This window comes from Halichondria panicea, chromosome 17 (genome assembly GCF_963675165.1).
Source record: "Halichondria panicea chromosome 17, odHalPani1.1, whole genome shotgun sequence".
In the NCBI taxonomy this organism is placed as follows: Eukaryota; Metazoa; Porifera; class Demospongiae; order Suberitida; family Halichondriidae; genus Halichondria; species Halichondria panicea.
In genome coordinates this window covers 3,741,745-3,755,802 of record NC_087393.1, presented here as the reverse complement: position 1 = coordinate 3,755,802, position 14,058 = coordinate 3,741,745, and the positions used below count along the sequence as shown (strand labels likewise).

General features: G+C 41.1%; 4 protein-coding genes across 7 annotated transcripts; 1 reads left to right on the top strand and 3 right to left on the bottom strand.

Moving 5' to 3' along the window:
* Positions 1-158: 158 nt before the first annotated feature.
* Positions 159-2,377, bottom strand: LOC135351141 (solute carrier family 15 member 4-like). The gene is made up of 3 exons (XM_064550074.1): positions 1,059-2,377; positions 668-1,007; positions 159-611 (listed from the first exon to the last, which is right to left on the bottom strand). The coding sequence occupies exons 1-3, from the start codon at positions 2,154-2,156 to the stop codon at positions 286-288; spliced, it is 1,764 nt and encodes a 587-aa protein (XP_064406144.1). The 5' UTR covers positions 2,157-2,377; the 3' UTR covers positions 159-285.
* Positions 2,378-2,449: 72 nt separating this feature from the next.
* On the bottom strand, positions 2,450-6,862 carry LOC135351143 (PRKCA-binding protein-like). Of its 4 annotated transcripts, none has more exons than XM_064550077.1 (13): positions 6,679-6,862; positions 6,463-6,574; positions 5,895-6,023; positions 5,701-5,761; positions 5,363-5,452; positions 5,125-5,178; positions 5,000-5,062; positions 4,636-4,769; positions 4,384-4,416; positions 4,273-4,332; positions 3,400-3,450; positions 3,062-3,206; positions 2,450-2,878 (listed from the first exon to the last, which is right to left on the bottom strand). In XM_064550077.1, the coding sequence occupies exons 1-13, from the start codon at positions 6,750-6,752 to the stop codon at positions 2,571-2,573; spliced, it is 1,314 nt and encodes a 437-aa protein (XP_064406147.1). In that variant the 5' UTR covers positions 6,753-6,862; the 3' UTR covers positions 2,450-2,570. The 4 variants fall into 4 exon arrangements, with proteins under 4 accessions (XP_064406147.1, XP_064406146.1, XP_064406148.1 ...); XM_064550076.1 differs by having other exon boundaries at positions 6,463-6,588; positions 6,686-6,862; XM_064550078.1 differs by having other exon boundaries at positions 6,463-6,588; positions 6,679-6,831.
* LOC135351142 (uncharacterized) lies at positions 6,857-11,391 on the top strand. Its single transcript, XM_064550075.1, has 14 exons — positions 6,857-7,014; positions 7,222-7,354; positions 7,675-7,724; positions 7,968-8,072; positions 8,393-8,517; positions 8,669-8,799; positions 8,850-9,036; positions 9,744-9,941; positions 10,006-10,051; positions 10,192-10,314; positions 10,527-10,576; positions 10,632-10,692; positions 10,776-10,865; positions 11,179-11,391. Exons 1-14 carry the CDS (start codon positions 6,948-6,950, stop codon positions 11,259-11,261), a joined length of 1,449 nt encoding a protein of 482 aa, XP_064406145.1. The 5' UTR covers positions 6,857-6,947; the 3' UTR covers positions 11,262-11,391.
* On the bottom strand, positions 11,367-14,042 carry LOC135351147 (brain-specific angiogenesis inhibitor 1-associated protein 2-like). Its single transcript, XM_064550085.1, has 16 exons — positions 13,919-14,042; positions 13,666-13,738; positions 13,527-13,616; positions 13,410-13,471; positions 13,286-13,357; positions 13,193-13,237; positions 13,037-13,117; positions 12,920-12,985; positions 12,778-12,864; positions 12,627-12,719; positions 12,346-12,433; positions 12,213-12,276; positions 12,082-12,145; positions 11,895-11,965; positions 11,784-11,840; positions 11,367-11,686 (listed from the first exon to the last, which is right to left on the bottom strand). Exons 1-16 carry the CDS (start codon positions 13,967-13,969, stop codon positions 11,566-11,568), a joined length of 1,185 nt encoding a protein of 394 aa, XP_064406155.1. The 5' UTR covers positions 13,970-14,042; the 3' UTR covers positions 11,367-11,565.
* Positions 14,043-14,058: the final 16 nt, after the last annotated feature.

The following is a 14,058-nucleotide window of genomic DNA, read 5'->3' as shown; positions in this document are numbered from 1 at the left end:
ATAATTTATAGCTTGGATGTCCAATTTAGTATAAATAAAAGATCTGGGTACCAAAATACATTTTTTATGCTCTCATATAGAAGTCAGAATATTGGTTCGAATGCATGTAATGTCTCACTGATCATGAATATAATTATTATAGTATCAAAGGCTACAACCGAAGCCCAAACACAATGTCAAATTGCAGTTATAGCAACAATGCAAAGTGAAACTGCACAACTAATGATCACACATTAATTTAACAATAATTATACACATGTACAACAGACAAATTGACAGTACAATTCAATCACGATTTTTGAGGAAAAAAACGTTTTGTGCATATAGTCTGTGCGTCAAATCCTCTTCATCCACAGCTGGTCTGTGACGGTTTTGATAAAACCACACCCACACAACAATTATATACACTAGTAATCCTAGAGCAGTAACAATTGTAAACAAAATGTAAAACCATAAAATGTAGTCGACTTTGTCCTCTTCTTGATTATCAAAAGGGAAGCAGTAAAACACAATGCTGGAAATACCACCAAATACTCCAAACATGAAATAGAACAGTCCAGTTAGAAGTCCTTTCATGGGCTCTGGAGCTTGGGCATAAATGAATTCCAAACCTATTTGACAGACAAATAATTATTATGGTGAATGTGCATTAAAGTTAAAATCTTACAAGAGACAAAGGTAATAGTTTCTGCCACTGAAAGTACAATAGCCGGCAGAAGGAGCCAAAGAAACCTTTCAATCGCAAAGCCATTGCTGTCAATCTGCACAGTTGCTTGGAGGAATACAGCTATCAGAATTGCTATGAGGTTAAAAATTAGACCAATAACCAACCTGAGTTTTAAGGACATGCGGAGAAAAGGCAAGACCACATGGTTGAAGAATGGAAGAAATATAACAATCGTAATAATATTGACCAAATCATTGAGATAAGGAGCTATAATGCGGTATGATTCGCCTAGCTCTAATACATTTTCGGCTTCAAATTGTAATGAGAGCATCGATGAAGCCTGTGGAAACGCAAGATAATTTTATCCATTACAATATTCTAGCTGACTTACCCCCCTATTAGATGCCAAAAATCCCCCCAGAGATAATATGAGAAACAGAATTTGATAGAAGGACTTAACATTTTCAACTTCTTCAGCCTCAAATATGCCATCAAAATCCTTTTTTGCCAGTTCAATTCGAGGCTGTCTAGCTTCTCCGTAGCGAAATGTTCTCCTATAAACGGGAGGATGTCTTTTCACGGTTAAACTGTACCAACTGACGTTAACGATTGTCTTGACAGGGTTTTCACGTTGGGAATTCTTAAAGTACCAATAATGCTTGAAAGTGTGCAGTAGCAGAATACAAACAATAGCACTAGCAGCTATTAAGATAACGATTAGAGTCTTGTAATGTAAGTTGATTGATTTCATTAGTTCTTGAAGGGATGTGTAGTAATAATGGCCCTCTTCTAGATCAAGGAAATAATAAAAACCTTGTAGTAGTAAAAATACAATGACTGCCAACAATGTACTGGCATTTCGAGTGAAATCATACCAAAAAAAGTAAGAGCTTATCTGGTCTGATGTGCAACCTTGTGGCAACTGGTCAACCCCGAAGGAAATAGCATTGACTTCAACACATGCAGAACCAATAGCAATCAATAAAATGAATATGATTGGTAGAAATATCCGGCCAACTGATTCAGTCACACTATCGATTATTGAAAGGTTAATACAAATGATGCCTAATGCAAAAGCAATTAGCCACAGTCCAATTTTGATAACATTGTATCTTCCCCAAAAAGTATCAGCTAAAACACCTGCCAATGGGTAAAAGAGACGACCAAGAGAGTTGTACACAAGTGAGTAGATAAAACTTCCCCAAACTTGCTTGCTTTCATCTTTAAAGAGTAGCACCCGAATGCCTTTAGTTGCACAATAAAAGGCAAAACTCTCAACAAAGTAAACAAGCAATAACAACAGCAATCCTTTTCCTTGGGGCAATGGACGTCTGGCACATGAGGCTCTAGCTCTACAGCGACCAAAAGTGGGACTGCTTACAGTAACACTACTTGCAATAGGGGTTTGCAACAGAGGTGACCTTTCTGTAAAATCCGTAGACTTTTCACCCTTTCCTCTCATCTTCTGTGAATTTGTTTCTACCATCATGCTTTTCTTGAGCAAGACATAATTGCATAATAATTATTGCTGAGCTCTCATCATGTGTAGGCGAGGCTTTTGCGCATGCGCATGCGTAGCTTCCTTGCGGCTTGAAATCGAGGCAAAGTTGGTGTTAATTTGCGGGGGACAAAAATTAATATTCGTGGTTGAACAGTATTTAGTCATTTTGTGGATATTATTTTCGTGGTTGCTGCTTGTACTGCAGGTAAAGGTAGGCACACGAATATTTGCCCCACGAAAATTACCCTCTATAGACTATACGGTATTGTACATGTCTCCGATCATGACTTCAATAATCTGATTTTACAGTGAAAATTAAATGTATATAATTATGACTGATTCATGTGATAGTAGAATCTATAGAAAATGTACCGTACATGAATTATAGTTGGCACAGTTCATTCATGGTTCACTGCTTTGAGGAAGGGAGAGCAGTTCATCAATACTGCTGGGTGGGTGTGGCTTCATATCACCTGTGGGCGTGGCAAGTGATGGAAGGAGTAGGTCGTCAACACCGATGTCCTCTGGCTTGTTGATGTCAGGTGATACCGGAGGTGGGTCATGTGACTCATAGCGATATGGATCAAGGTTGATACCCAACTCGACTTCAATTGGGAACACACACGCTGGCGTCATGATCTTGTGACACTGTCGGTAGTAAACGTACATTCCAGCAACCAGTCTCTCCAGTTGAAACGCCACATCTTGCACTGTGTGTGTAGGTATGTGATGGGGGGAGGAGTGATGACATACACGTATATACAGTGACTACTATACACTATAAAACTACATTTTTAAAGAGATAACTCAACTACTGAAGATCAGCATTGTGAGTCGGAGCATAAAAGTCATGTTTGCTATACATATAATACTAATTGCATTGACATCCCCACCTCTCTTGTTATCCAGCAGCTGCAGTTTGACCAGCACGTCAGAGCGTAGCTTGATGAACCTCAGCTTGGCTGCATGACGACAACGCAGGAACACTCGATACACCTCGTTACCGTTCAGCACTCGAACCAGAGGCTGCCCAAAGCTCTTGCAGGGAGAATTAAACAGAAGTTAAGTCACGACATTAACATCCAGAGCATGCATACAGTGTACACATCTCATTACAAAGCTCCGACTTTACAAGTCACACAAGCCGTATGTAGTGACCTTCGCTCAAAAAAATCAGAAACTAGGAATATTATTTTATGTGCTTGTTCTAAATGTACTGTATTGTACTCACCGATGCTTCGTACTCCTCGTCGTCCATTTCCTTGACCTTGAGACAATAGGCCTGAGAGGGCAGAGAGTGAGACATTCACATTTCACATGTGGCGATACCATCATGCATATACACGTGTATACCTACAATGTACACCATTAATATACTTCATAGGTTGCAACAATTATTATTCAATATGCCTTCTCAGAACATTAACCCATATAAATAGAAGCCACAATAGCCTTGGTTTTATATCAAGTACAATGATCACTAGAGCACTAAAGTGCAAACCCTGGCTGGTGACATGAACCAGAGGAGTGATATAATGCAGTGCATGTAGTATGTATCGTATGACTGAGCTGTCTAGCACAGTAACTCAGAAGCAATAAAACTAAACCAGACTGGAGGCATTCTGAAACATTTGAAAACAGAGTTTTAGTGGCATTTGAGACATGTAGGATCATAGCAAAGAAGCCTGGAGTCTTAGAGAGGTGTGGCTCCTGAAGTCCTGGTGCTAGGATCCAGAGTCGAGTCAGCAAAGAAGCCTAAGACAACAAACCAGTCACAATTCTAGCTTTCTACTTTAGTGACCCTTTCCATTGTTTCTGGTACGAGATCACTTCAGCCGTAAATACGTAATCTGTCTCGAATAAAGGCTGCGTGTAGTTAGCTAGCTGACACGTACGTGCAAGTTCAAGCTTTTTAGTTTGCTCTAACATCAAAATCTTCCACTTTTACTTACTGTGTGGAGGCTATTAATGCTGTAAACGCAGTGCTATGGCACCCAGGTGAGTAGATTCACCTGTCACAAACAAACAGACAAACAAACCAATTAAAGTACTACTATACCCGTGGCTGCCCACACGCGCCTCGGGTAATAATTATATATCTCACCAGAAACTCCACTTTAGCATCGGTGTACTTCTTGAGAGTTAGCCTTGTGTCAGGAACAGCCTATAGTGAGGTAGAGTGTGTAAGACACAGTCAACGTATGATGTAGCTTGCCTTCTCCAGAAAGGTGTACAGCTCTCTCAGCATCTAGTGAAAGAAAAGAGCCTCTAAAGTGCCATACATGTATCTAAAAATAAAGGTACACTGTAGGAGCTAGAATACATCATGCTACAGCCGTGAGACTATATAATTATAACAAACGTACAGTCACATGCATGGCTCATATTGGGTAGTAATCACACAGCAATTACGTAATTCATTCTGTTTGTGCAATGGTAAATGCTATACGTACAATTTTTCACTTACTGGTCCCACGTTGACGATGAACTTCATTCCTTCATCAGCCATCGTCTTGTGAGCAGTGCCAAACTTGCTGAATGCCAGACTAGCACTTTGTTGTATCTCGTACACACCCACCCTGCTGAACACGTCCCCAAACTCTGTACAGGGTGGTCACGTGACAGTCACATGTATTGTACAACATTCAACAATGTAAACATCAAGTATGAGTTACGTCCACTAAAAGTGAAAGCAAATATCTGGCTACATCTGTACACATATGGTGTATTAATATTATTGCAAGCATGCATGTGTTTATAGTAATGTGTGCTGTGTGTGGGGGGAAGGGTGTACACAAAAAGCACATGCCCAAGGTAATTCCATTACTCACTTCTATGAGTGATTGTGAGCTCCTTCACACCGATCAGGAATGAGCGGGCCTGTTCAGCAATCCCTGCATGTGTGTAACCAGACAGTAGCTATACAGCACTCAATTGGGACACGCACTGTACTCACCTTTGTACACTTTAGCATTCTTCTCCAGCGCATCCACCTTAGCCACAAGCTTGTCTGGGAAATAAAATAAAGAAAGGGTCAATACTTAATAGGCTGGCAGTATTGACAAACTGACATGCACTTGTACAGGAATTTCATACCAAGGGCAGTGTATATACGTAAGTGATTGCAATCTTTTTCTGGCCTTCAAGTAACTTCACAATATTGAGTACACATTAGTGGGTATAGTGTGGCTAACCGTTGACAAGGACAGCTCTGCTCAGTCCCAGTGAGTCAGCCGTACTTTCATTCATCTTCTCAACTATCCGATGCTTCACCTTCTTCATTGCTGTGCGTGTGTATGTGTGTACATGTGTGTGTGTGTTTGTGTTTGTAGCGCTTCGAGGTATATTGTTTGACTATCTATGTAGCACTTCTCTATCTAACTGTTGAATGAACGAAGTATATATATACTGTCTAGAAGTTTGCTAACCAATGAATGTTGGCAGAACAAATTAGTGTCGACTGTGTTGTAACAGCTACAGCCCATAAAACAAAGCTAACTGTGTGTACAGTGCAGCCAATGATGTGGTTTACCTATGTCCATACTCTTTCCTTTAGGAGGCTCAATCTTGTTGAACACAATAGTGATCTCACCCTACAAGGGAAGCATTACTATACCAACTCTTGCAACAATGCAAGAAATGTTACACAAACTAAGCGTACATGTAACATTATCATTGACTATGAAATTGAGTGCGACCACTGTCTGTACATGTACATGTAACTACCTTTTCTGCCTGAATCACATCAGCTGTTTGTTTCCTGGACAACCCCTTCAAGCTGACCCCGTTCACGGAGACCAGCTCATCACCTGGACACAGGGAGCCATCATCGTAAGCGGGGGTACGATGAAACACCTGTGGAGGTGTGAGGGCATAGAGAGAGTGATAATATATGTAGATTAGACTGTGATAGTGTACAAGTGTGGGCATAATATAAGGGTGGGCATAATATAAGGGTATGGGGATGATGTGAGTAATGTGAATACCGTACATTATTTGATTTACGGCAAAAAATTATGTTGTGTAAATTATGTATAACACAACACACTATTATGGTGTCATAAAATTATATTGAAATGGCGCATACTTAGAACGGTGTGTAGCTATGTGAAAATGTAGCTATGTGAAAGGGATGTGGGGTAAATGAGTACGGCTCGGAGTACGGGTATAAGCATACAGACATAGAGCTACTTTTTTTATTTTCTATTTGCAAAGAGGCAATTGAACAAAAACATACATACATGTACATAATTATACTATATGTATAGTCAGGTGGTTAGGGAAAAGGCCTCACCTGGACGACGTACAGCACTGGACACATGGGGGCCCCTCCCCCTATGCTGATCCCTATCATGTTATTCTTGCCCTTCACCAACGTCACCTTCTTAGACATGGCTGCACTTCCTCTACACCCCGAGAACTGTGTCAATACAATCACCTTGTACACACATGTAAAGATTTATATTTAAGTTCATTCAGGATAGTCTACTCAAATACAAATAATTAATACCTCTTACACTGCAAGTGGAACTGTCTGATTTCTCTGAATAGTTTGGTAGAGATAAGTAAGCAGGGAGCATTCATTCACAAATACAGTTTGATCCACCTAGCCCTAATAGCCCTTCAGCCTCATAGAAAACTGAGGATATCGATACGGAAGCTTGCTGGGTACGGTCAAAATGTATCCCATTATTGCTGACTCGGCAGCTAAGTGGGCGTGGTCTTGGCCCAGAAACGGGGCGTTCTGGCGATATTAATTTTTATGTTAAAACCGAGAGAATGGCGACAAAAAAGATAAGGGCCAGGACACTTGGGAGAACTACTTCAGTGCCTGGTGGCCCTCAAGGTAGTCTATATGCATAGAGCATAGCCATAGGCATAGATCTTATTCTAGATGGTACGTAGATATGTGGCTGGCATCATAATTATCCATAGCTATGCATGAAGCCAGATAAAGCAATTGCACCTGCAGATGTAAGTCTTCTGTTTGATTATGTGCTGCATGCTCACACTCATACCACGTATCCCTCTTCCCACACACATTGACACACAGTTTTGGAGGTGATTCTTCATGAGGGCTGGTGTGTCAAGGAGAGTGGTACGGCATTCCTGGGAAAGACCAACTGGAGGAAGAGGTGGTTCAAACTAGTGCAGAGGGGACCTACGGTCTCTCTCGAATATTTCAAGTGAGTGCTACACACTTGAACCTCTAAATAGTGGGACCTCTGTTTTTAGGTACAGAGGAGGCTAATCCCATAATTAAATCCACAGATTGTATAAGGTGTTTTGTGATTGTGTTATCAATGCTATAGTTGTCAATGCAAACACAATGACCCTTTTCTTTCAATTGTGTATTATATATACACACCTCATATATTGCTGGAGCTTTATATCCTTCATGAACTAAGAATTGAATTGTACTTTTTTTTTTATCTGCGCGACACTATAGACTGATTACACTTTGCAACTGAAAATCACATGATTTATCCATCGATATCATCTACAGGAGTCGTGGTGACAGAAATCCAGCAGGTTCCGTCAGATTGGACGTCACATGTATGTTTATCGATGTGTTTGGCAAGCATCTGCATAATTATTTCCAATGAGTCCGTTAATTCTACGTTGTATGCCCCATTTTTACGACCATTGTATGATGTATACATGCATTGCACTGCACATATATATAATACGGTAAGTGCTGTAACAGTATACCATATATAGTTCTCACCATTCACTCTTTTTATTGCCCCTTCTCTGATTCCCCCTTCACTCACTCTTCTGATTGCCCCCCTCTCTCAGACTCTACCCGACAGATAGAGAACCGCGAGAAGTCACAGTCCAATTGCTTTGCCGTGGGTCCACTGGTTGATGATGGTGCTATCAGAACTTACTACATCAGCTGCTGTGAGTACAAATATACAGAGTACCTGTAAGTGTTCCATTGGAGATGTGACAAGCAAGGGGGTGGGTATACCGAAATATTATTGCCTCTCAATACTTTACTGCATGCACAAAATGGCCAGCCTTGATGTTTCTCTTGTGGAACTTTTCCCTACACCTACCCCAGTGACTCATACATTGATATAACCAGTATGCTGTATGCTGCTTTAATTCCCACTTGTTTCAGAAATCCCTGTTTTTGTTTACGTTTGTGGTGCATTTCAATGTATAGTTTTTATTTTCAATTTCGTGTTATTCATAATTGATTATTTCGTTGTTTACAGCCTCCCTTCAGTCAATGGAAGAGTGGCTGACAGTAATTGATGCAGCCATTCAGGGAGTTCCAGAGCTGGCTCAGCGGAGGAGGCAAACCATCAGCCATCAGTTCTCCATCAGGAATAACTCAAGGGTGAGGATCACACTCTGACAGGGTTACACGTACTTATTTTACACTGAGTCTCCATTAAGCTACATAGATCTTTATTTGAAATGGGTTCCTAATTCAACTCGATTGAGTCCTATAGATTGTATAGCATTTAAAAGCACACGTATACCTGCAGAGAGTGGTGTCCCGGTCACTAAGCACTGCAGATTCACTCGGAGACATTGAAGAGAGGGCTCTCGACCTTTCAACCAGTGCAGCCACGCCTAACCAAGCAACGTCTTCGCTGGGAGCAACTGTCGATTCAGGGTATGCGTTCAAAATCAAAATTTACTAGCCCTGAACCATTAGCAATGTAGGATCCAGCACGAGGACCTGAGTGATGACGAGGTGTGGGAGAGTGTGGAGGGTGAGGTGAGCGAAGAGGAGGGAGAAGAAGTGGACGGGGCCTCAGTCTCGATCAAGAAGAGGTACTGTACTACAGACAGTGACCTCAAACCAGCAGCTCGCCTGAGTGCATATGACAGTAACTCATGGAGGATAGAGGTGAGGTCTTTGGTGGTAAAATTGGTGTCTTTGTGTAAGATCTTACAGGTGTAGTACACAAGCTAGTACAGTATATATACAGTATAATATATACAGTGCAAATTATTTCCAACAGTTCTTTGGGTTAGTATGGTTCTGCTACTCTCTTAGTCTTCCTATGTAATATGGATAAATAATTTCCTTCCTCTAATAACCATAGTGTTTTACAGCTAAAAAGATTGAACCGGGAATTAGGCTACCTATACACATTTCAGGGGCGGATTCAGGAATTGTGAAAGAGGGGTGGTTCTAAAAGTGTAACTGAGATTTTACTAAACAAAATGGGTCAAAGGTTATTGAATACCTGTTAGCTAGACCAGTGCTGATAGCTACTGTAACATAATTACTTTCATGGTTATCTGAGAGACCAAGAGGGTATGGTGCTCAATGGTGCAAATGTGGCTGATCTAGACTAGCTGACTCAGCCAGTAGCCAGCCCCACCCTCTTATCATGCAGAGAGAATTTTGTACGGTGTTGTCATGACAGTATAGCTTGCTAGCTTGCTCGAATCAGTAAGTTTAATATAGATCTAGTGGTGTATAAACTAACTGGAAGGCGGGTGGTTCGTACGAACCCAACGAATTAACTGACCCTGGATCCGCCACTGCATTTATATACATGTATCCCTCACACACACTATCCACACTCATGAATACATCAACCGCAGCACTGGCTGAAACTTTGTCATGCTGCGGCCACCCTGAAATGGAGCAAAGTGGACACAAAGGATGGCGTCACCGTTTCCAGGTGCAAATTTGGACGGGGTAATGGCGGTAATGCCGTGATTAAAGTGGAAGGTGTTCTACAGGCGAACCCTAGCACTGTGTATCAGTTTATGCAACTGAGCACGCGGGAAGGAGGGAAGGTGAGTCACATGACTGTCTACTGAGTCTGTACATGTGTATCACTGTTATTATGATTTTTTGCAGTTGGATTACCTGTTTAGGAATGAACAAATTCTTCACTTATTGGAAGGTACGTTTGAATTAAATTCTACGTATAAAGACCTTGATACAATACAGTTCAAACACCATTAACATTACTATTAATTCTGTGTCAATGTATTTCAGTACAGTACAGTGACTATAATAATTGTGCTCTCACACACTCCGCAGACGATCCAGCTGGCTCAGTCATCTTTAACCAATTCCTACTGCCCCTCCCGAGGGTATCCAAGAGAGACGTTGTGGCCATGAAGATCTGGGTGCCTCAGTACCTCTCACAGGACGAGTCGTCAGGTGAGCTAGGAGCAGTTGAGAGTGTGCCTACGAGTAGCTTTTCCTATTAAGCATCGTTCTTAAAATCAAGAGTACATACACCTGTATAAAACCTGGTAGTGCTCTCGATTTGAATGCTTTTATTACATACTGTATACGTGTTTGACTCTTCACCATTATGCTGCTTGTACAGTCGGAACTGATGTAACAGAATATTCATGTTTTGTGTGTAGGCATGGTAATGTTCTCTGTGGACCATCCTGACGCCACCCAGCCTGAAAGGGTAGGTGCTCTAGCAGCTCCAATATGCTAATGTGTCAGAAATCATTATTTTGTAGGACTCAAAAAGAATTAATATCAAGCCATCCGGCCTCATACTAAAGTGCTATCCTGGACCAGGTACATGACATTGTATTTCATAAGTGGGTACTCAGTACAATACTAGGTACAATGTACTATGCATTGTGTGTATTCCCGTCTAGGTGGTGCAGTGCATACAAAGATGACCATTCTTGTTCAAATTGCTCTCTATGGAGCTCTACACAGAATGCTGAAAGGAGCTTATAACTCAGGTGTGTGCATAATGCATAATTACAAAAATGTATTATGTTATCAGGGTGTTATACAGGGGAGAAAGGGGGGATATCCTCCTAGCTCCAATTCCCCCCCCCCCCGAAAATTTGCATTCATGTACTAGTTGTATGACTGAGTGTCCATAGCTGGCAATTTTACATACTAACAGGGTGTTGAAATAACGGTTTACCTTTTTTTTAGCAAAATTGTCTGGTTACTTTTCTTATTTCCCCTCCCTATTTTAATCCTGTATGACACCCTGATTATACTGTAGCTAGGACAAATTTTAAAGAAATGTTTCTGTCTCTTCAGGGCTGTTAAAGCTAGGAATTCGATCCACCTTTGTGCACATCAAAGAACAATTAGAAAAGTTTGTACAGATAACAAGCATCTGACTTTTAACTCATAATTGAAAAGCTAGCTGTGGGAGAATTTATCTGGATATATAATTTTATAGATATGTTTTTGTTCCATTGCACATGCATGGCGATGCATGTCTGTTTTTATTGCAATTAACTATTATTATTTGTAAAAAGCAAATGACAAATGTGCATGTCTGCAATTACTGAAAGGTACATTATTACTGGTAAAAAACGAATGACAAAATTGTAACTAAGCTATGATTTTAAACGTCAATCTATATACTTCGATAAATCTAACTATGTATGCTTAATTGTACACTGCATGTAAGCCACCCCCTCATCTGTAGTCACGGCCTTGTCGCTGTGAGATGGGGCTGTCATAGTCACGCTCTGGAATATTGCCCCCAGTCAGCTGCCCTGATGATGACCTCAGGCTATCATTTCGTTTCTTACGTCTTCTGCATGGGCAAAATTTTTAAGAATGAGTGATATAATTATACTGAGCAATAAAAACCATGTAAGCTCATTCTTTTGTGAATCAATTTTTCAACTCACGCTGTCTCAGGTGTAGGCCATATCTTGTCTACAAATTGCACAGGAAACCATCCAGTGCTACAGAGGTTACCAGCTATGATCATTCATTACCAACTCTGATACTAAACATACCCTCCAGTGCGAGTGTTCTCTCCATACTGCCATCCTTCATGTGGATCATCCAGGGCATCGATAAGGTCACCCTAAGGGAGGAATATGGACAATTCTTGTCAGTGCAACACTCTCCAAAAAAAACACATGTACACATTCTGTCACAACAAACAACAGCTGAGGAACGGAGCACACTCGTGCAACGTACTGGTGTGAATTCCAACTGTCCGCTGGTGGACACTTGATTGGGGTAGAGGGCCTTCACCCTGCAACTGTTATTAGACACATGTGTTATAATACCAATTAAGTGATTGTCTGTGAGAGCAACATAATAATTACCTTATTCTTCGAGTTCTTGGCTTTCCTCCCCCTGATCCATGTGAGCCGTTGCTCCTCTTCGAGTCTGCAGCAAGAGTATATGCATATCAGAGTGAACCAACTGAATACATGCCCTGAGCCAGATGATAATTACCCGTTCGTTTGAGAATTCCCACAGTGTCACTACCCCCATCATAATCCAAGTTGGAGGACCCAGGGTAGGCTCTGGGGGACTGTGGATCCTGCACAGTTGAGAGATAGTGCGTGATAATGCATGGCCAGTGCAATTCACAGTATATTTCTACAGATATAGCTATGGTGTGTCCTCGTTATAGGCCGCAATGGACCCTTTCACGGCAGCCTGATCTAGAAGCTGTAGCTGTGTACTTGGCGTGAGGAAGGATAATTAGTGCTCTATAGTATCATGTTACTTACGGCAAGGAGAATGGAGCTCTCTGGAGGAAGTTCATTTGGTGAGGAACAATTTGTTGACCAATCAGTCACCTTGGTAGAGAGCTCTTGATGTGACTGAATAGTGGTGTACAACGCTAGGGTTGAAACGTCAATAAATTGTAGGAATACTTACTAGTGCATTGTACGCAATCTGGTTGTGAACGACAGAACAGAAATGCTCGACAACAAAACAATACAACTTCCTCTCCTCGATCAGAGCCTGCATGGAATTCTTTATGATGTGACCAAGTATATATTGTCATGCATGACCCTACCTTTCTCAGTCCCTCCGCTCTAGCAGCATGAAGCTCCTCAGTGTAGTCAGAGAGGACTTGCTTCAACTGCATGAGTAATACATTCAACTCTAGCATGCATTGCTTTTTTTTTTATACCTGTGCCTCTTTCTCAATTTGTTCTCTTGATGATTTTTTCTTTTGCAGTGACTTCAACTTACTTCCCGTTTTATCTACCACCTACACACATTTATACCCATCATGATCGCACAATTCTCATCAATCTGGAATGGGTAGCAATATTACAAAACTTACTGAAGCCTGCTTGGAATGTTCCTGCTTGTAACTCTTGTGAAGAGCCTGTGAAAGTGCATGTAGATCAATCGTTATGGCCAGTAAATTTCTTACAGGTATGTTATGGGATTCCATGTCCAGCTTTGCTCCTAGAGGGACAATGAAATCCGTCTCCAGAGACTGTATCTGTGCATAAAGTATGATAAATCAATTGCCTGAGATGAATCTACAAGCGTACCCAGTCGTGGTGATGATTACTAATCTTTTCATGAGCATTGACCATTTCCATTATATTGTCCCCTGTAGAATTATTATAGTGTTTGGTACGACAGAAAAACATTCTAGATCTAGTTACCTAGCTTATGCACAGCTCCAGGAAGCTTTGAAGCTTTGGCTCCAATGGACTCAAAAATAAAGAAAAAGTGGTTTGAGGCAGACACCATTCCTGTTCAGTGAGAAAATTAAACTGATAAAGTTCATTGCATTTTTCTTACCTTCCATGGCTTTTTGGTACGATTTGGCAGCAGCTGATAAAGATTTTAGGTCTCCAATCACGTCTCCAATGTTCTGCAGAAGCCCAGAAGATGAAAATGTAGCAAACTATATACCATACTTAATCTGAAACTCCTTCTATTAGCTACTTTGTAAATAGTGGTCTACTAGATCCATACTAAACCTGAAAACTCTTTCTCAGTATTAGCTAGCTTTGTAAATATTTGGCTTGCTAGATATAGATCCTACACTTACTCTGTAGGTAGTGTCAGCCAGCCTGTGCATTTGCTCGGATTTAGTCTCCATCTTGAGATGTTTGCTGTTTACAGGCTTTGAGCAAAGCAAGGTGCCCCACCCACCTGTAGCAATGAATACGATGCAGCCCCTCCCCTTTC